The sequence below is a fragment of the Triturus cristatus genome, chromosome 4_2 (genome assembly GCF_964204655.1).
Source record: "Triturus cristatus chromosome 4_2, aTriCri1.1, whole genome shotgun sequence".
Classification (NCBI taxonomy): domain Eukaryota; kingdom Metazoa; phylum Chordata; class Amphibia; order Caudata; family Salamandridae; genus Triturus; species Triturus cristatus.
Genome location: NC_140586.1, coordinates 63,612,883 through 63,633,212, shown reverse-complemented (window position 1 = coordinate 63,633,212; position 20,330 = coordinate 63,612,883). Strand labels below are relative to the sequence as shown.

Sequence of the window (20,330 nt, the reverse complement as noted above, 5' to 3'; positions counted from 1 at the left end):
ATGACGAGCTGGACTCGTCATGGGCACAGCGCAACCGCGGCCCATGACGAGTCCAGCTCGTCATGGGCACTGAAGGGATGTTCAGTTGGAGCATGGAGGGTAATGGGCTTTTTGCATTACCAGAAGATTCAGGTTTTAATAAACTAGTGTGAGAAATTGGCCAACTTTGCTTATGAAAATGTCAGGAAAGTGCTCTGCAAACTCTCCAAATGTCATTACATTTTCAGTTTTTAAATAGTGAAACCATAAAAAATGGACTTGTCTGGAGAAAAAAAAATCCACAAGTTTAGTTTTTGATAATTTAATTTATAGACTATTCTGATGAACTTACACCCTGCCCAATTAACTTGTCTGTGCAGGAATTTTAACGTAAAACAAGATATTTGTGTGAGGAATAATAACAACACATTTGAAATGTAATGATTTCATAAACAGCAAATTGATGAATTTCACCCAATTATGCTACTAAATTTCTATTTGGACACATCCCTGCACTTGATCTCATCAGACCATGCATACATACAGAAACTCACTAACCCTGCTATTAAGACTGATACATCTTGATGACACATGCACTAAATCGGCTACTTATCACTATTGAGACTCAGACAGTTCTTTCACGGGCCACCCAACCTGATAAATTCTACAGGCCACAACAGTGACGCCTTGATTGCGCCTTCTATCTCTTGGTTTTCTGTGCTGACAGATGACACATTAAGCGCATGCTATGGTCATCATGCCCAACACAAAAACCCTTCCTATATAGGCAAGAGTACAATCCAGCATTCTTCCAGTCAGCATGGCCTTACAAAGTATCTTATTACCCTTCCATTAATGCGCTTCAGCTTATCGTCAGGGTTTTGAAGCAACATATCAATACAACTACAATTCAATACAATAAACATGATAACATTCAGCTCTCTCACTTGGGCAATGTGTGATAATGGATCTGAAATCCTAAATAAAAGTTAAGGCAGCTATAACACTCACAGTTCTTCTTTTCAGCTTCGGAACCTGGACAATTATAGCCCGGTTTGAAGATTCCCCTCTGCAGAACTTTACCATCCAGTTTGAAGTCAAAGAGTATGGTAAGAACCCCCTGTGATATGCTTTTAGATGCCACAATGATTGTGTACAAAAAAATATTTAAAAAATAGTAGAGTTACAAAATGTAGCTGCATAAAAGATGGGACAAAAAGTCACAGTTAACATTTATTAGCAAGTGAATACAGAGTGTCTTGAGTGAGGTCGAAAAGAAAGTGCACTCCTGACCCGCATAAGATTCTAAAGTTTGTATGTTAATATATATCTGACCTTTATCTAGTCCTCACCAAGTCCTATGAGTTGGTACTTCTAGCGTGTGACAAATAACACACACAAATGTCATTTTGTCATCACGTATTATCCCTTGTCCTACCATTTATCCTACAGATACCCCTGATCTTTCACTGTGACCCTAAAGTGATCCCTTATAATACCCCAAATCCATAACCCAAACCCTCATCTCAACTCTAACCCTTTACCCAAACAATTAGGCTCAACCATTCCCAGACCCTTTTTATATCACAATTATTATGGGTTTTTTAATTTACTGCAAACCTTCACCATGTCGACTTCTTTCTATACTTAGGAGATTTACTCCCAAGAAATGGCACATATTAAACTTTATCTTCTGTTCCTCCTGTAGTGCTGCCCAGTTTTGAAGTTTCCATCAAACCAAGGAGTCCCTTTTTCCATGTTGATGGTGAGGAAGTGATTGTGGACATCACTGCGAGGTAAATTCTTGATGGAAAAAAGAGAACGCTTGTTTCTGAAACCCCTTATTTGTTGCACGTCTTTGTTGTTCTTGCCTGTTCGACACTGGCATGTAAGAGCCTGGCTCATTTCACAGTTAATTGCATTTAATTCGCTTTATGACTTTCACCAAGGGCCAGACAAGGAAATGCCCGCGGTTCAGGATGCCTAGGGAGGCAGGATGGTGATATATTCTGTATAATCTTTGCATACCTTTTAAGTGTTTTTAATCACAACACCACCATTGCTGCTTTTGGCCTTTGTAGGCACAACATACAAAAAGAAATGAGATCAGGAACTCAATGAAGAATGAGAGCATCTTGTGTGACGTAGTCCACAGTTTGTACTGAAGGATTGCCCCCTCCGATCTGGAAAATTCCTGCATTACCACAGATAATTGTTTCTATACAATATTAAATATTTACTCAGCCCTTTTGAAAAATAATCCAATCAGTTCTTGCTTGTTTTCAAAGTTCTATTGAAGAACTTCCATTATTACCTGATCTCTTATCAAAGTCCTACTGGAGCATTGGTCTTTTTATGCTAAGCTCCAACCTGAGTAAATACAGTTTTCTACCAGGGTCATACCTCAAATTAGAAACAGCTGATTTTCATAAAATTTAGATGTAAAACTGCAATCTGAATAGTAAATGATACATCATATCTTGCTCTCAAAGTATCACAGAGTACGACAAAAAACATCCGACCTTTCCCTCTCCCAAAGACCTGTTAGAAAATTATCTGTTTTCAAAGTCCTGTAAAATATGTTCCATTTCTTCTGGCCTATCTTAAAGCTCCAATTACAGAACGGTCCATCCGATGTTGTGCATGTTTAAAATTCCTTTAAACTGTGATATTTCTGTTTTAGACTATATGTAAACAATCTATTAATATTGAACAATCAATCTGATCTGGAAATTCGCAAACACCAACTAAAAGCAACTGATTCTATTTAGCCTATCCGCAGAGTCCTACTGTTGAACTATCCAATTTAAACTTGTCTATTTTTTGTCCATGAAGGAACAATTTTTGTGTTCTGGCCCGTTCTTGAAAGTATTCTCAAAGGACATTTGATCCAATCTTGAATATTCTTAAATCCCACCGAAGAATGCTCTACTTGCGCGGATCTGTTGTTCCTGTCCTGCCATAGAACAGTCAGTCTATCTAATCTGGTCAATAACCCCGGCGCATTGATGGGTAATGGAGCACACCCTGTTGAATGCTAGCTTCCATGTAAAGTAAACTAATATTCAATACTCAAGCAGTTCATGACCAGAATAAATTATTCATGTATTCTGTGGTATTCTCACCCCACTGCTTAAAAATTCTATATGTTCTAGATTACGCTAACATTTCAGTTACTGTGTGGACCTATTCCACTTTGAAGCCCACTGTCACCTTACATTTTTCTATCTATTCCAATTTATAGCCACACTCTGGCTGAACTACACAATCAATACTCCATGGATAAATTCAACACTCTTCTCTTCCAACAGGTATCTGTATGGGAAGCCAGTACAAGGTGATGCCTTTGTTGTTTTCGGGGTAAAATTTGATGATGAAAAGAAAAGCATGTCAACATCACTTCAAAGAATTGAGGTAACATCTGCATAGAAAATCATGTTATCTTAATATCCACACATGTTTTGTCATTTTGTTTGATTACAATGCCAAGACACCACTTATGTTCTTGCTCAACTTATATGACTGTGATTTGTATACTTACACATACACAGTGTTGCATCTACTTCATGTGACCATAGTTGTTTCACAATATCTGCACTGTATCATTTGTTCTTCCAGATATCTGAGGGCAGTGGAATAGCAAGACTGACCAGAAAGATGTTGACAGATCATTTTAAAAACATGAATGAACTCATTGATCGTAGTATCTACGTTTCTGTAAATGTCCTAACGGCAGGGGGTAAGTAAAATTCATTTTTTGAAGAACAAATGCTATTCTGACTTAGGAGGCGCTGAATGCCTATATATTTTCAGCATTTTTTTCATGTAAAGAATTGAATTCCTAAACTGGTGTACAAGCAAATACTCAAGTATCTCATATAATTGAGACTTCTAACTGGAGATTCCTTACCTTAGAATATTCCCTTATCTAAGGCTCGATTCTGATTTTTTGCGTACCAGTAGGTGGCGTCATCCGGCTCCACGAGGTGTTGTCTGTGCCAGTTGTGACATACGTAGTACCTATATAGGCACCAGCCCAGTGTGCTGACCTCAGTTTCTTCTTTTCTGCACCATCAGTGTAGATTAGGATGTCCTCTCCTCTGTAAATGTTTGACTGACTATTTTAGATCTTTTTATCGAACTCGACCGCTGTGCTTTTTTTCCTGTTATTTGTACTATGTCCCTGAAGAAACCAACCAGTTTCAAGCCTTGTGGTGCCTGTCAAAGGCAAATGTCTGTGACAGATCTCCACTTGGTGTGTCTATGGTTCCTGGAATGGGACCAAGACTCCATGGCCTGCATGGATTGCAAAACCATTAATCCCAAGGCCATCCACAAGAAGGCCATGAAGCTTCTGGCTCCTTGCCAAGTGACTCTCTGCCAGTCCATGTCCTATTCGTTTGTGAGGTCTAGGGACCACGTCCAGAGTCACTTGCGCCGATGAACTTCGCGATCCTGGACTTCCCCAGCTAAGTCCCAATAGAAGAATTCCAAGAAGTTGAAGTGCTCTTTGACTTCTCTGCTTCTGTCCCATTCATCAGATGACACAAGAGAACAACACCACAAATCCAGCCTTACTCCCAGGTTGTTCCTAGGCCCGCATTTGATACTGGGCCCGTTCCACGCTTCCCCAAGTTTCCCAGACCCACCCAACTTTGTGAGTTTTATGAGGTCATAGACCTAATTTTTGGAGCTCTCAAACCCCTCTGGAGCGCCTTCTGGCCCCATGAGTTCAGAAGGTACTCCAACTGGGGCTCCACCGGTGGGTCTGTCTTCAGCGACAATCAGACCCTTAGGATCTGTTGGGGGATTCGGATCGGCCTCAGCCGTGACTTTGTGACCTCAGGGGACCGCTCCAGTGGTGGGGTTCCCGGTGCCACCAGTGCACATCAGCAGTGCCAAACTCATTGTGATTTCCAACTCTGATACGGAGCCAAACCGGCCTCACTGAATGCCGGCTCTGTCACAAGCCAGGCCTACACAGCTGAAAATGAAGATAGAGCCATATTTCATGAAGGGCCCTCTGAGGAGCACAAGTGAAAAGGATCTGAGGATCCCTCTGGCTATTCCAACCCCCTAGCAGAGTACATGGCTGATGACACCTGGTATGAGAACCTGGCTGATGCCAGTGGTCTGGACACCACTCCAGATGCTGGACTCCTCCCACAGTGGCTATGAAGGAAGGGGCTTCCTTTGTAATAGTGGTCTGAAGGGCATGTAAGATCCTGGACCTTAAGTTGCCCATGGTTGGGTTCAAGACCAGCATCTTAAGTGAGGTGCTGCAGCATAGGGTATCCAACTCAGAACCCCTACTCCCCTTTAAAAAAGCCCTCACTTATGTCCTGCTTGGTGCCTAGATCACGCCCTGCACAGGCTCTCCTATGCACAGGACTATTTCCTGCCACCATTACTGGGCCCAAGGACCCAGCATTTCTCTCTCAACATCCCATCCCTGAGAGCCTGTTGGTCCAGGCCACAAACTCCAAAATAAATCCCTGCGCATTCCCTACCATATCACTGGATAAGGAGTCCAAGAGATTGGATACCTTTGGAAAAAGTATTTTCTCTTCTACCATCCTGACGCTGCAGTCTTTGAACACCGCATGCTTATTGAGCCGTTATTCCCATACTGTGTAGGATATGGGTTGCGTAAGCGCTGCCTATGATCTCAGAGGAGCGTTACAACAAACAAATGATGGACGGAATGCTGACAATGCAGCCATTCTCCCCCAGTCAAGAGATCTGGGCTAAATCCATCGTTCTTTTGCCCACTACGCCACCCCAGTTTAGACATGGCCATATGCAAATCAGTCTTGACCCTGTGCCTCATGGGAACAGTCCAGCCCAAACTGCCAAGCCATGTCTTCCCAGGACCGGAATCAAGCATCCTAGGACCGGTTTCTGGCTATCAGCCGTCATCAGCCAGGAGAGCTTGACTCCAGTGGCGTAGTGAGCACGGGTCCCACGTCTGGGAATACCCATCCCACTTAGGGCGAAAAGCGTTACAACAAACAAATGATGGACGGAATGCTGACAATGCAGCCATTCTCCCCCAGTCAAGAGATCTGGGTTAAATCCATCGTTCTTTTGCCCACTACGCCACCCCAGTTTAGACATGGCCATATGCAAATCAGTCTTGACCCTGTGCCTCATGGGAACAGTCCAGCCCGAACTGCCAAGCCATGTCTTCCCAGGACCGGAATCAAGCATCCTAGGACCGGTTTCTGGCTATCAGCCGTCATCAGCCAGGATAGCTTGACTCCAGTGGCGTAGTGAGCACGGGTCCCACGTCTGGGGATACCCATCCCACTTAGGGCGAAAAGCGTTACAACAAACAAATGATGGACGGAATGCTGACAATGCAGCCATTCTCCCCCAGTCAAGAGATCTGGGTTAAATCCATCGTTCTTTTGCCCACTACGCCACCCCAGTTTAGACATGGCCATATGCAAATCAGTCTTGACCCTGTGCCTCATGGGAACAGTCCAGCCCGAACTGCCAAGCCATGTCTTCCCTGGACCGGAATCAAGCATCCTAGGACCGGTTTCTGGCTATCAGCCGTCATCAGCCAGGATAGCTTGACTCCAGTGGCGTAGTGAGCACGGGTCCCACGTCTGGGAATACCCATCCCACTTACGGCGAAAAGCGTTACAACAAACAAATGATGGACGGAATGCTGACAATGCAGCCATTCTCCCCCAGTCAAGAGATCTGGGTTAAATCCATCGTTCTTTTGCCCACTACGCCACCCCAGTTTAGACATGGCCATATGCAAATCAGTCTTGACCCTGTGCCTCATGGGAACAGTCCAGCCCGAACTGCCAAGCCATGTCTTCCCTGGACCGGAATCAAGCATCCTAGGACCGGTTTCTGGCTATCAGCCGTCATCAGCCAGGATAGCTTGACTCCAGTGGCGTAGTGAGCACGGGTCCCACGTCTGGGAATACCCATCCCACTTAGGGCGAAAAGCGTTACAACAAACAAATGATGGACGGAATGCTGACAATGCAGCCATTCTCCCCCAGTCAAGAGATCTGGGTTAAATCCATCGTTCTTTTGCCCACTACGCCACCCCAGTTTAGACATGGCCATATGCAAATCAGTCTTGACCCTGTGCCTCATGGGAACAGTCCAGCCCGAACTGCCAAGCCATGTCTTCCCTGGACCGGAATCAAGCATCCTAGGACCGGTTTCTGGCTATCAGCCGTCATCAGCCAGGATAGCTTGACTCCAGTGGCGTAGTGAGCACGGGTCCCACGTCTGGGAATACCCATCCCACTTAGGGCGAAAAGCGTTACAACAAACAAATGATGGACGGAATGCTGACAATGCAGCCATTCTCCCCCAGTCAAGAGATCTGGGTTAAATCCATCGTTCTTTTGCCCACTACGCCACCCCAGTTTAGACATGGCCATATGCAAATCAGTCTTGACCCTGTGCCTCATGGGAACAGTCCAGCCCGAACTGCCAAGCCATGTCTTCCCTGGACCGGAATCAAGCATCCTAGGACCGGTTTCTGGCTATCAGCCGTCATCAGCCAGGATAGCTTGACTCCAGTGGCGTAGTGAGCACGGGTCCCACGTCTGGGAATACCCATCCCACTTAGGGCGAAAAGCGTTACAACAAACAAATGATGGACGGAATGCTGACAATGCAGCCATTCTCCCCCAGTCAAGAGATCTGGGTTAAATCCATCGTTCTTTTGCCCACTACGCCACCCCAGTTTAGACATGGCCATATGCAAATCAGTCTTGACCCTGTGCCTCATGGGAACAGTCCAGCCCGAACTGCCAAGCCATGTCTTCCCTGGACTGGAATCAAGCATCCTAGGACCGGTTTCTGGCTATCAGCCGTCATCAGCCAGGATAGCTTGACTCCAGTGGCGTAGTGAGCACGGGTCCCACGTCTGGGAATACCCATCCCACTTAGGGCGAAAAGCGTTACAACAAACAAATGATGGACGGAATGCTGACAATGCAGCCATTCTCCCCCAGTCAAGAGATCTGGGTTAAATCCATCGTTCTTTTGCCCACTACGCCACCCCAGTTTAGACATGGCTATATGCAAATCAGTCTTGACCCTGTGCCTCATGAGAACAGTCCAGCCCGAACTGCCAAGCCATGTCTTCCCTGGACCGGAATCAAGCATCCTAGGACCGGTTTCTGGCTATCAGCCGTCATCAGCCAGGATAGCTTGACTCCAGTGGCGTAGTGAGCACGGGTCCCACGTCTGGGAATACCCATCCCACTTAGGGCGAAAAGCGTTACAACAAACAAATGATGGACGGAATGCTGACAATGCAGCCATTCTCCCCCAGTCAAGAGATCTGGGTTAAATCCATCGTTCTTTTGCCCACTACGCCACCCCAGTTTAGACATGGCCATATGCAAATCAGTCTTGACCCTGTGCCTCATGGGAACAGTCCAGCCCGAACTGCCAAGCCATGTCTTCCCTGGACCGGAATCAAGCATCCTAGGACCGGTTTCTGGCTATCAGCCGTCATCAGCCAGGATAGCTTGACTCCAGTGGCGTAGTGAGCACGGGTCCCACGTCTGGGAATACCCATCCCACTTAGGGCGAAAAGCGTTACAACAAACAAATGATGGACGGAATGCTGACAATGCAGCCATTCTCCCCCAGTCAAGAGATCTGGGTTAAATCCATCGTTCTTTTGCCCACTACGCCACCCCAGTTTAGACATGGCCATATGCAAATCAGTCTTGACCCTGTGCCTCATGGGAACAGTCCAGCCCGAACTGCCAAGCCATGTCTTCCCTGGACCGGAATCAAGCATCCTAGGACCGGTTTCTGGCTATCAGCCGTCATCAGCCAGGATAGCTTGACTCCAGTGGCGTAGTGAGCACGGGTCCCACGTCTGGGAATACCCATCCCACTTAGGGCGAAAAGCGTTACAACAAACAAATACTGGGGTGAATGTATGACATTGTTCTGCATTCTGTCCATCAATTGTTGTTTTTGCATTTGTCACCCCGAGTGGGAAGGGTATGCTCAGACGTGAGTCCCTTGCTCTCCATGCCACTGGAATCAAGCTATCCTGGCTGACGAGGGCTGAAAGCCCGAAACCGGTCCTAGGATGCTTGTTTCCAGTCCAGGGAGGACCTGGCTTGGCAGTTCGGGCTGGACTGTTCCCATGGGGCACAGGGTCAAGACTGATTTGCATATGGCTGGGTTCAAACTGGAATGGCATGGTGAGCAAAAAAACGATGGATTTAGGCCCAGATCTCTGTACTGGGGTGAATGTATGACATTGTTCTGCATTCTGTCCATCAATTGTTGTTTTTGCATTTGTCACCCCGAGTGGGAAGGGTATGCTCAGATGTGAGTCCCTTGCTCTCCATGCCACTGGAATCAAGCTATCCTGGCTGACGAGGGCTGAAAGCCCGAAACCGGTCCTAGGATGCTTGTTTCCAGTCCAGGGAGGACCTGGCTTGGCAGTTCGGGCTGGACTCTTCCCATGGGGCACAGGGTCAAGACTGATTTGCATATGGCTGGGTTCAAACTGGAATGGCATGGTGAGCAAAAAAACGATGGATTTAGGCCCAGATCTCTGTACTGGGGTGAATGTATGACATTGTTCTGCATTCTGTCCATCAATTGTTGTTTTTGCATTTGTCACCCCGAGTGGGAAGGGTATGCTCAGACGTGAGTCCCTTGCTCTCCATGCCACTGGAATCAAGCTATCCTGGCTGACGAGGGCTGAAAGCCCGAAACCGGTCCTAGGATGCTTGTTTCCAGTCCAGGGAGGACCTGGCTTGGCAGTTCGGGCTGGACTGTTCCCATGGGGCACAGGGTCAAGACTGATTTGCATATGGCTGGGTTCAAACTGGAATGGCATGGTGAGCAAAAAAACGATGGATTTAGGCCCAGATCTCTGTACTGGGGTGAATGTATGACATTGTTCTGCATTCTGTCCATCAATTGTTGTTTTTGCATTTGTCACCCCGAGTGGGAAGGGTATGCTCAGACGTGAGTCCCTTGCTCTCCATGCCACTGGAATCAAGCTATCCTGGCTGACGAGGGCTGAAAGCCCGAAACCGGTCCTAGGATGCTTGTTTCCAGTCCAGGGAGGACCTGGCTTGGCAGTTCGGGCTGGACTGTTCCCATGGGGCACAGGGTCAAGACTGATTTGCATATGGCTGGGTTCAAACTGGAATGGCATGGTGAGCAAAAAAACGATGGATTTAGGCCCAGATCTCTGTACTGGGGTGAATGTATGACATTGTTCTGCATTCTGTCCATCAATTGTTGTTTTTGCATTTGTCACCCCGAGTGGGAAGGGTATGCTCAGACGTGAGTCCCTTGCTCTCCATGCCACTGGAATCAAGCTATCCTGGCTGACGAGGGCTGAAAGCCCGAAACCGGTCATAGGATGCTTGTTTCCAGTCCAGGGAGGACCTGGCTTGGCAGTTCGGGCTGGACTGTTCCCATGGGGCACAGGGTCAAGACTGATTTGCATATGGCTGGGTTCAAACTGGAATGGCATGGTGAGCAAAAAAACGATGGATTTAGGCCCAGATCTCTGTACTGGGGTGAATGTATGACATTGTTCTGCATTCTGTCCATCAATTGTTGTTTTGCATTTGTCACCCCGAGTGGGAAGGGTATGCTCAGACGTGAGTCCCTTGCTCTCCATGCCACTGGAATCAAGCTATCCTGGCTGACGAGGGCTGAAAGCCCGAAACCGGTCCTAGGATGCTTGTTTCCAGTCCAGGGAGGACCTGGCTTGGCAGTTCGGGCTGGACTGTTCCCATGGGGCACAGGGTCAAGACTGATTTGCGTATGGCTGGGTTCAAACTGGAATGGCATGGTGAGCAAAAAAACGATGGATTTAGGCCCAGATCTCTGTACTGGGGTGAATGTATGACATTGTTCTGCATTCTGTCCATCAATTGTTGTTTTTGCATATGATCTCAGAGGAGGCCCAAGCCTTACTCTCCCAAGCTATTGCTGACGGGAAAGATGCAGCAAAGTTCACCATCGGATGCAGATTGGATACGACTGATTCAATGGACAGTCATTGCTTCCTTAGTGGTGCTCCGACGTCAGTAGCTGAGGACAATTGGCTTTCCGGGGGATGTCCAGGCATCCCTTATTGACATATCATCCACACTAAGGAGCATAGGAGGGAATTTCCAATCAGGTTGCCATCCACTCATGACATCAATATATCAAAAAGGCCTGATTGTGCTTGGAAACAAAAGCTTTTCCAAGGATCCTGGGAACAGGGTTGTGATATCTCTACCCAAAAGCTGGCTTGTAAAAAGTGCCAATAGCAGCCGGACCTGGGTGTCCAATTTTCAATGTTTGACAATCCACCACACTTACACCCCCACTTGTTTGTGTGTACAAGGAGAAAAATATGTGAGAGGTCAGAAAGTACCTCACGTAAGTATCACCAAGGGAGCTGCTGGTAAGTACTCACCAGTTTGCTTATGTTTTTCATAATTGGTGACTTTCATGAGTGTGAAGAAATGAAATGTGTCAGATTTATGTTTAGGAGGTGAAGAAAAAGAAAAGATAAACAGTGATATGTGGAAAGATGCACAAAGAGGGCTTGTGTCGTGCTATCCCAATTGGACCCCGTAGTGAGAGAAAAGGTAAACTCGCTTCTCCAAGCTAAAATGAGTTGTGACTCACTTGCAAATAAGCCTACTTTATTGCATGCTGTGAGCCCACTCAGATTAAAAAAAGAACAATATGTTGCAGGCAACTTCAATTAGGGAAGGCCAACATGTTTCATTGCCAAATACTTTGCCGCAATTTCATCAGGGGTGACTGACGAACAGGAAGAGAAAAGAAAGATGGTGCCAACCAGTAAGACCATCCTAAAACACTGAAATATTACCAGGCATCTTTACCCAGAGGGTAACGCATGCAGCTCAGTAGTAATGGTATATTTACCAGGTGGTTGCCATCAGAATTTATACCGGCAACACACCTCCTGGGGAGTGTTCTCCATTTGTTAGCCACACATCCCCTGTAAACACACGCAGTCGCTGCCCGTCAACCTGTGGGTATATGCACACATGTGAATCACTATGTGCATGCACTATGTTGAGTGTTTTGCATGTTCCCCTTCACAAGCGGAATCATATGCCAATGCTTCACCGATTTATTTTGCTTGGTATTGTGATATTTATACCGACTAGGACTGGGGTGTAGTTATTATTATAATCTAGTTTATAGGTAATATGGTGATCACCACCAGACATCTAAGGCACTTCCACCTCATATCCCCAAGCTGGATGTTTTCCGACTTTGTAAGGAAAGCCTAGTTGCTTCGACCTGTAGGTCACTCAAATCACTTTCTGGCACATGCATCAACAATGCCATTTGCGATTCCTTATTAGCGAAAAATAAGGATTCGCTAATAAGGAATAGCAAAAGGCTATGCATGTAGGAATCGCTATTCAAATAGCGATTTCTTAACTTTCCTTAATTGCGACTAGCAAATTGCGAGTAGCAATTAAGGAATGCCGTCCCATTCATTCCTATGGGCCTCCTGGCCCATAGGAATGAATTGTAGATTGCATGAGCAATTTGCGAGTACCAGTAGGTACTCGCAAATTGCTCATGCAATTTCAAGGGTGCAAGGGTGTCAAAATGACACCCTATTGCACCCCTGAAATTGATATGTGCACATATGTTGCACACACACATGCTCTAAGGGCATGTGTGTGCGCAACATGACACTTTGAAAAATGCACAAAAGTGCATTTTTCAAAGTATTTGCAAATTACCATGAAGTTCAACTTCATGGTAATTTGCTCCCCCTATTAGCGAAATCGCTAATTTTTTTACTTTAATGCATTGCATTTAAGGAATCTCAATTTGAGATTCCTTAAATGCAATCGCAATTTAAGGAATCGCTATTTAAAGATTCCTTAAATCGCGATTTTTGCATTTATGATGATGCATCCCAAATGCAAAAATACCGGGAGCAAAGGGTCAGATTCTGAGCATCTGCCCATTTGCGACCGGTTTTTGTGTTGATGCATTTGGGCCAATGTCCCCACATCCACACTGCCTCGTCTTAGTGAGTTACAAAACCCCTGGGCTGTCTCACCGTCCTTCAACAAGCAAACATACTCTTACCGCGTGGGAACGCGAGTCCAGCTTCACTCCGATCAGGCTCCCGAAGCCATCGCGCTCTACTTCAAGAGTGTGAACTGGAAGGGCCTGCAAAGCTCTGGTAAGTGACCTATTATCAATACGGTCATATCCGTGAAGTGTTCGTCAGTGCCATCTTGAAATATGACCGTAAAAATGATCTCAAATGTTAAAATGTTTCTTTTTAAAAAAAATCTTTTTTTAAAACATTTTTTTATTGAGCAGAGCAGAAGGCCAGTTAATACAATATACAATAATCAATGACCAGGGAAAAAAACAGTTTAAAAACAACAAACGAAGTCTGGTAAAATCCTTTGATCAATAACATTAACAGGAAACAGGAGAAGAAAAACAATGTTCCTAGTGCCATGGTTTCAAAAGTGCAAACAGTGCTAAATGTTAAAATATAGCAGGGTTGACCAGTAGCCTATATTATTGTTGTTGTTGGACTTTGCCCCCAATACAGGTCGAATTCATTAAATAAATAAATAAATAAACATTCTATCCATTTGCAAAACCCTGCTACATTACAATACCATCATATCTTAGCTCTGATATATAATAAAAAAGGTGACGAGTGCTAACATTCCTACCGTCCTAGTTTCAAAAGTGTTAACAGTGCTAAATGCTAAAATAATGCAGGGTTAAACAGCATTGTTGTGTTGTTTGCCTTTACCCCCCAACATAGATCGTATACCTTGATTGAGTAAACATTCTACCTAGGCAAAGAACCTTGCAGCATTAAAGTGCAATCGTGACTATCCTAAAGTATATAATAATAAAGTGCCAAGTGCTAAAGTCCTAAATAACGATCATGGACTGCTCACTATCGGAGAATTTCCATACATTAGTAAACTTTTTCGTTGCCCCAACTCTTTTGGCGTAAGCCTCTTCAAACCTCCTTGTCCTTAGCATTTTGTTCACCCATTTTGAGTTAGATGGTACATCATCGGACCTCCAATTTTGGAGGATTAGGGAACGGGCTACAAGGGAACAGATCGGCGTGTATGTCTCTTCTGGTTTGGTCAAGTCAGACCTTTTTTTAGAGATGCCAAAGAGAGCCACCTCGGCTTCGGGATCAAGCGTCTTATTAATAGCCTGGCTTATTGATGAAAAGATCCTACGCCAAAATATTTCGAGTTTCAGACATGTAAAAAATATATGGAGCCAGTCACACCCGCCTTGAATCTGGCAACGAAAGCATTTATTTTCCACTCCAGAAAGAACTTTTGAGGTGAAATAGGCCAACCACAGAGATAAAAAGGCCTTCCTTTTAAAATTGGCTGTTCTAAGGGCTTTACTCCCTATCTGAGCAATCTCCTCCCACTCCTGCCCCGAGAAGGAACAATTAGTTTCGTGGGTTATTTTGGCCAGAACTTCTTCTACCAGGGGGGACTCTTCACCCTTTCTCAGTAAAGTATACCAGTTTCTGACCCCCTTCAATTTTGCTTTATATAGGGCATTTGCCTGAACTGATGGTATCCCACATGACAACAGATAATATTTATTTATAGAGTTTACAATCTGGAGATATTCCAAAAACCCCGGTTTTAATCGATTATCAGATCTGTCTAAGACCTCTTGCCAGGTGATACGTTTCCATGAGGTAAGGAAGAGACCCAATTCTCCTAGACCACATTTCTTCCATCTTTTGAGCCTGCTGGAATGGATTTGAAGCCCGAAGATTTTACACTCCTCTAATTTCAAATAATACAATCCTGAAAACCCAGCTTGTTTAAAAAAGGACTGTAGTCTATCGGAGAAGTCCTGGACAGTCTTGTATCATGTCTTTTTTGGTAATTTAGCTGTTTTTAAAAATGTAGGAACTTGCGATCCAGACTCCTGTATCATTCTGTCATAAAAAAATATCTAACAGACCATTAGGTTCCAATAGGCGTGCTGACAGATCCAAGATCGCTGCCATATAATAAGTGTGAATATCTGGTAGCGCTAAACCCCCTTGAGCAGTTCCCAACTGTAATATAGGCAGCTTGACCCTGGAAGCTTTCCTATTTCATACAAAAACCCGCCAATCAATTCAAAGATGCATATCACATCACCAATGAACCCCCTCCAGAGGGAGATGTTCTGCTGGAAGGGATTGGAAGTGTGATCGATGAAGTTCTCCTTGAACTGGCCTACATAAATGCAGGCCAGACTGGATGCAATAGTAGCCCCCATGGAGGTCTTGGACACCTGCAGGTACAGCTGGTGCTTATATCCAAAGAAATTCCTAGTGAGGGCCAACTCCACACACTGGAACACAAAGGACTGTGGTATGTCGTAAAACCAATCTCGGACCCCATGAGCACGCACTGCTGCCACCAGCATGGCAGCTTGGGGTATGACATCAAGAAACATTTTAACATTTTAAATCATTTTTATGGTCCTTTTTCAGGATGGCGCTGACGAACGCTTCACGGATATGACCATATTGATAATAGGTCACTAGCGAGCTTTGAAGGCGCTTCCGGTTCACGCTCTTGAAGTAGAGCGCAATCGCTACCGGTGTCTGATCAGAGCGAAGCTGGACTCACAATCCCACGCATTAAGAGTATGCTTGCTTCTTGAAGGGAGGTGGTTTTGTAACTCACTAAGATGAGGCAGTGTGGATGTGGGGGCATTGTGACTTGAGCGACTTACTGTGAGAAAGTGGCTCTGTATATACTGTTCCCAAATAGGTACAGGGTGTACAGAGTCCACAGTCCCCAGAGATTTGGCAGAGGCTAAAGTTAGATATAACCTTACTCTCTAAAGTGGTAGCTTGGTCGAGCAGTAAGGCAGTATCAGAGGACAGTGTAAAGCATTTGTTGTGCACACTCAGTCAGCAAATGGTCTCACATACTCAATAACTGAACTCTAGGCCAATGGTTTATATATAAAAAAATATATGCTTGTTTTATTTTAGAACCAACAATTGGAATTAAAATATACTTGATCAGAATGAGATGCTTTATATAAATACTTTTGCAATATGCAATTGACTTTTGTAAACAGTTACAAGTGGTTGCAATAGGAAACACTATTTTAAACACAATAATGCATTGAGTTCAATGGAAGTTCCAAGTTATTTGCAACAGATTACTTTTAGGATTACTTTTGGAATTCCAGGACTGGATCCTAGATTCAGTCCTGGGTCAGTACTTAGAATCAAGTGATAAAAGTCTACTTAATTACTGTGATGATTTTTAGACAATATTTTGCTATTTTAAAAGTTGACACTTAGAAAATATTTCATAGAAAACAGTCAATGATTCCCTATGGAAGAAATTCAAGTTGCAGGTACAGTATGTTCTTGTTACTTTTGTAATCCAGTACCGGGTCCCTAGACTCAGTACTGGGACCTTTATCCAAAACAGGTAAGCAATTACGTTTTCAGAAGTTATACGATTTTTAAAGAATATTTAAAGTTTGCAGAAATTGACACAGAAGAAATTTCACAGAAAAACAGTCAATGATTTCCTATGAGAGAAAATTGGGTTACTGGTAAGTACAGTTGTAAGTATTTTTCAGAGTCAGTGCTGGGCACCAAGATCCAGCACTGGGATCTCACCTAAGAGCAGGTGAGTATTTTCATTTTCGTTACTCGGCTGATTTTTGGTGAATATTTTAAGATTTGAAAAGTCCACACAGAAGAAATTTCAGGAAAAAGCCAGTTAATGTTACCCTATGAAGAAAATAGAGTTATCGGTTTAAAGGTAAGTACTCGACTGGCAGAGTTGAGGTTCTGGGCCCAGACTCAGGGGTCCCCCAGGGTCAGGTAGGTACAGTTGGTTCACCCTCAGCAGCACTAGGGCGGCCGGGTGCAGAGAGAGTTAGGCCCAATGTTATCCTATGAGGGATAGGGGGGCCTTGGTTGGTGGCTGCTGATCAGCAGGCCACGCGGCTGTGGGAGCTGGGCTCCTGGTCACTTACTCAGGGCAAGTGGGGAACTAGATAGGTGTAGAGATTGCACTGCCAGGGCCACTCGGGCGGCTGGGTGCAGGGTGCTTTTGAGCCTTTGGGCGCTCAATTGATTTCAATAGGAAATCTCCAGTTTGGAAAAAGACTGCAAGCTCGGGACGAGGATTCTTCAGGTGCCACCACCACTTCGAGAGGTAAGTTGGGTAGTTGGAGGATAGGTAGGTACCCCGGGATTGGTCACAGGGGGCCGCGGGGCACCAGGTGCAGGGGTGCCTTTTGGTGTCGGAAAATCTTACCCTCTATTGATCGCGGTTGGGGGGGGCACCTTGTTCTGAGTGTCGAGGGAGGTCCTTGGGTGCCGGACTCGGGGTCACAGTCGCCGTGGGGTAGTCCTCGTGGTCTCTGTTCACTCCGGCACAGGCCAGGCTTGGCTGGTGCAGAGTGTGCTGGGTTCGCGGTTCCAGGCTGCTGCCAGGGATTAGAAGTAGATTTTGAGTAGAGCCTCTACTCATGGGAGTCCCAGGGGTTTAGTATCAAAAGGTAGCCAGGTCCTCCGGGGTTTGTGAGGTTGCTGGCCACAAGAGATGCCGGGTTGGAGCAGGAGCAGGTTCGAGGATCGACAGGCCGGTAGGCCTGGGGCCAAAGCAGTTGGTGTCTTCCTCTTCTTAGCAGCTGCAGGGCAGGTTTTCATTCTTCTAGCTCTTCTTCAGATTTTGGAATCTGTTATCTGGGGAAGGAAGGTTCAGGGTGCCCCTAAATACTAGTTTTAGGGGCGTTACAGGTAGGTGAAGGGCAGGGACCAATGGGTCCCTGTCCTGGGGTGGGTACACCCCCTATCCTGCCTCTCTCCTGTGGGAGGGGGCATTAGCCGAGTCCTGATTGGGTAGTGCTTCCCATCTTCAAGATGGCGAGAGCCCGGGGATGTGCTTCACCTCGCCTCCCCCACCTGAGGGGTGGGGTTGGCAGGCTGGCACATCCCCTGTCCTTATTTGGGTTTTCCGGCCAAGCTTCCCGCCGGAGTGGGGGGTTGCAGTGGCCTGGGGAAGCTCACAGAGGCGGCATGCCTTTGAAGCTTCCCCCTGCCCATCCAGGGGGAGGCGATTCAGCACCTCGCCTAGGATGTGCATTGTTGCAGGCCCAGGAGAGCAGGGGCTCTCCTACCCAGGGGTCCAGCAACATGTCTGCTGTGTGGCAGCCTAGGCAGCCTCAGAACAGACGTGGATTGTGGGTTAGGTTTGAGGGGGCCTCTCTAAGATGCCCTCTGTGGTGCTTGGTACATTAAATCCCACACTGGCATCAGTGTGGATTTAATGTGCTGAGCAGTTTGATACCAAACTTCTCAGGCTTCATTGCTGCCATTATGGTGCTGTGGAGTTCGTGTTTGACAAGCTCCCAGCACCATGTACTCTTAAATGGAGCACTGCACTTACAGGGCCCAGGAATGGACCTGGGTACTGTAGGGGCACAGGGCTCCTGCCTCTGTGCCCATACCACTGGCATATGGCACCCAGCTAGAGGGGTGGCTGATGTATGCCACGGCAGTGTAGGTTGTGGGCATGGCACACAGGGATGTGTGCCATGTCGACTCTCTGTTTTGTCTTGTACCCAGACACTCAGCCTGCCAGGGCAGTGTGTGGGTGTTAGGGTACAGGGCCTCTAAGGGTGGCACAATGAGTGCTGCAGCCCTTAAAGGCCTTCCCTGGTCACAAGGCCCTGGGTACCTAGGGTACCATTTACCAGGGGCTGACATGTGGCCAGGGTGTGCCAATTTGGTTTTGAGGTTTCTGTTTAGGGAAGGAACATAGGCCCTGGGCACCTGATTGTCAGGGGTCCAGGGCACACTCAGTCAAAGTACATTCAGCATTTCAGCAAAAAGTGGGGGCATACCATGCAAGAAAGATGGCACTTTCTCACACTTACGGGTCGGAGCGACTAGGCTTTCCTTACAAAGTCAGAAAACAGCAGGCTGGGGGATATGAGGTGGAAGTGCCTGAGATTTCTGGTGGTGATCAAAATATTACCTATAAACTAGATTATAATACCAGCTACATCCCAGTGCGAGTCAATATAAATATCACAATACCGAGCTTCAAGCTGAGTCCCAAAAAAAAGTGAAAAAAAGAAAATGGGGCAGGGTAGGAATACCCTTAACCCCCAATCCGTGGTCTTGGGGTTCCCCTAGGACCCTGACATGGCATAAAATCATTTTTAAAAATACAATTGCCACAAATTTGCGATATTTGCAAATTTGTGGCAAAATGCTTTTAAAAAAAGCAAGCACAGGCTTGCATGCTTGCTTTACAATAACTCCTGGGTGGGCCAGGTGCTGGGGGCATATAACGTATGTAGGAGGGAGTCGCATGGGGTCCCCCCTCCAAGGGCTTATTAAAGCCCTTTGGACCGCAACCTCCCCGAGGCTCTTATTAATGTGGGCGGGCCCACTGGACACTCCCGCAGCCTGAGGGACCGCCACCTCCCTGGGGCTAATTTAAAGAATATGGGGGGCCTTGTGGACCTCCCTGCCCTGGGACCGCCACTTCCCTGGGGATAACTGCCATAATAATGCATTGGGGGGGCTCAGGCCCCCCCATGCAGCCCCGGGGGACCCTCTCCCCGGGGCACACATACGCTAATTAAGTGGGTCCGTTACGGCCCCTGGCCCCAGGAACCACCACCTCCCTGGGACATTATACAAGATGGGAGGGGAGCCACGCGGCCTCTCAACTGGAGCCCTGCATGTACCTGGTGACTGCCACCCCCAGGGATGGATCCAGTAATGTCCCGTGGTGCCCACCCCGGGACATTGCAGTTTGCTATTGCATTGCGGGAGCACCTTTCCCGCTATGCTATAGAAAACACTGCTCCGCCTCATGGAAGCAAGAGCATTAAAAATGCTCACGCGTCCACAAAGCAGGGCATAATTGCTTTTGGCCACAGGGAGCTGCATGTTTGCAGCTCCCTCTGTTCAAAAGCAATACTGGCTCCTGCAGGAGGTGGGGAGCCAGCAGGGACCACGGGGGCCTTAAAGCTCCCCTCACGGTCCCCAATGAGCTGGCCATGCCTGGGGAATGGTGTGCCCGGGGCAATATCGGCCCGGGGAGGGGGCCACACTGGCCCCCTCCCCATTATAAAAAAAATGTTGGAAAAAAATAAAATGTATAAAATCTGGTATTACTCCAAAAATAGTTTGAAATTAGGTCACAAGGCCGGAAGAAGGTGGTTGCAATTTGGCACACTTCTCCAAGAAATGAGGAGCCATACCTCCACCTTCATAGGTTAATTCATAACCATGAAAAAAAAAGCAAGAAACGTAATGT

At 46.3% G+C, this 20,330-nt stretch overlaps 1 protein-coding gene across 1 annotated transcript in view; it reads left to right on the top strand.

Annotated features, from left to right (window-relative positions):
* LOC146832981 (complement C3-like) overlaps positions 1-20,330 on the top strand; it is a 1,056,379-nt gene that overhangs the window by 86,459 nt on the left and 949,590 nt on the right. The window contains exons 6-9 of the mRNA XM_085600524.1: positions 1,006-1,088; positions 1,688-1,775; positions 3,291-3,393; positions 3,598-3,718. Coding sequence (XP_085456650.1) covers positions 1,006-1,088; positions 1,688-1,775; positions 3,291-3,393; positions 3,598-3,718 — 395 coding nt within the window. The remainder of the gene's footprint in view (positions 1-1,005; positions 1,089-1,687; positions 1,776-3,290; positions 3,394-3,597; positions 3,719-20,330) is intronic.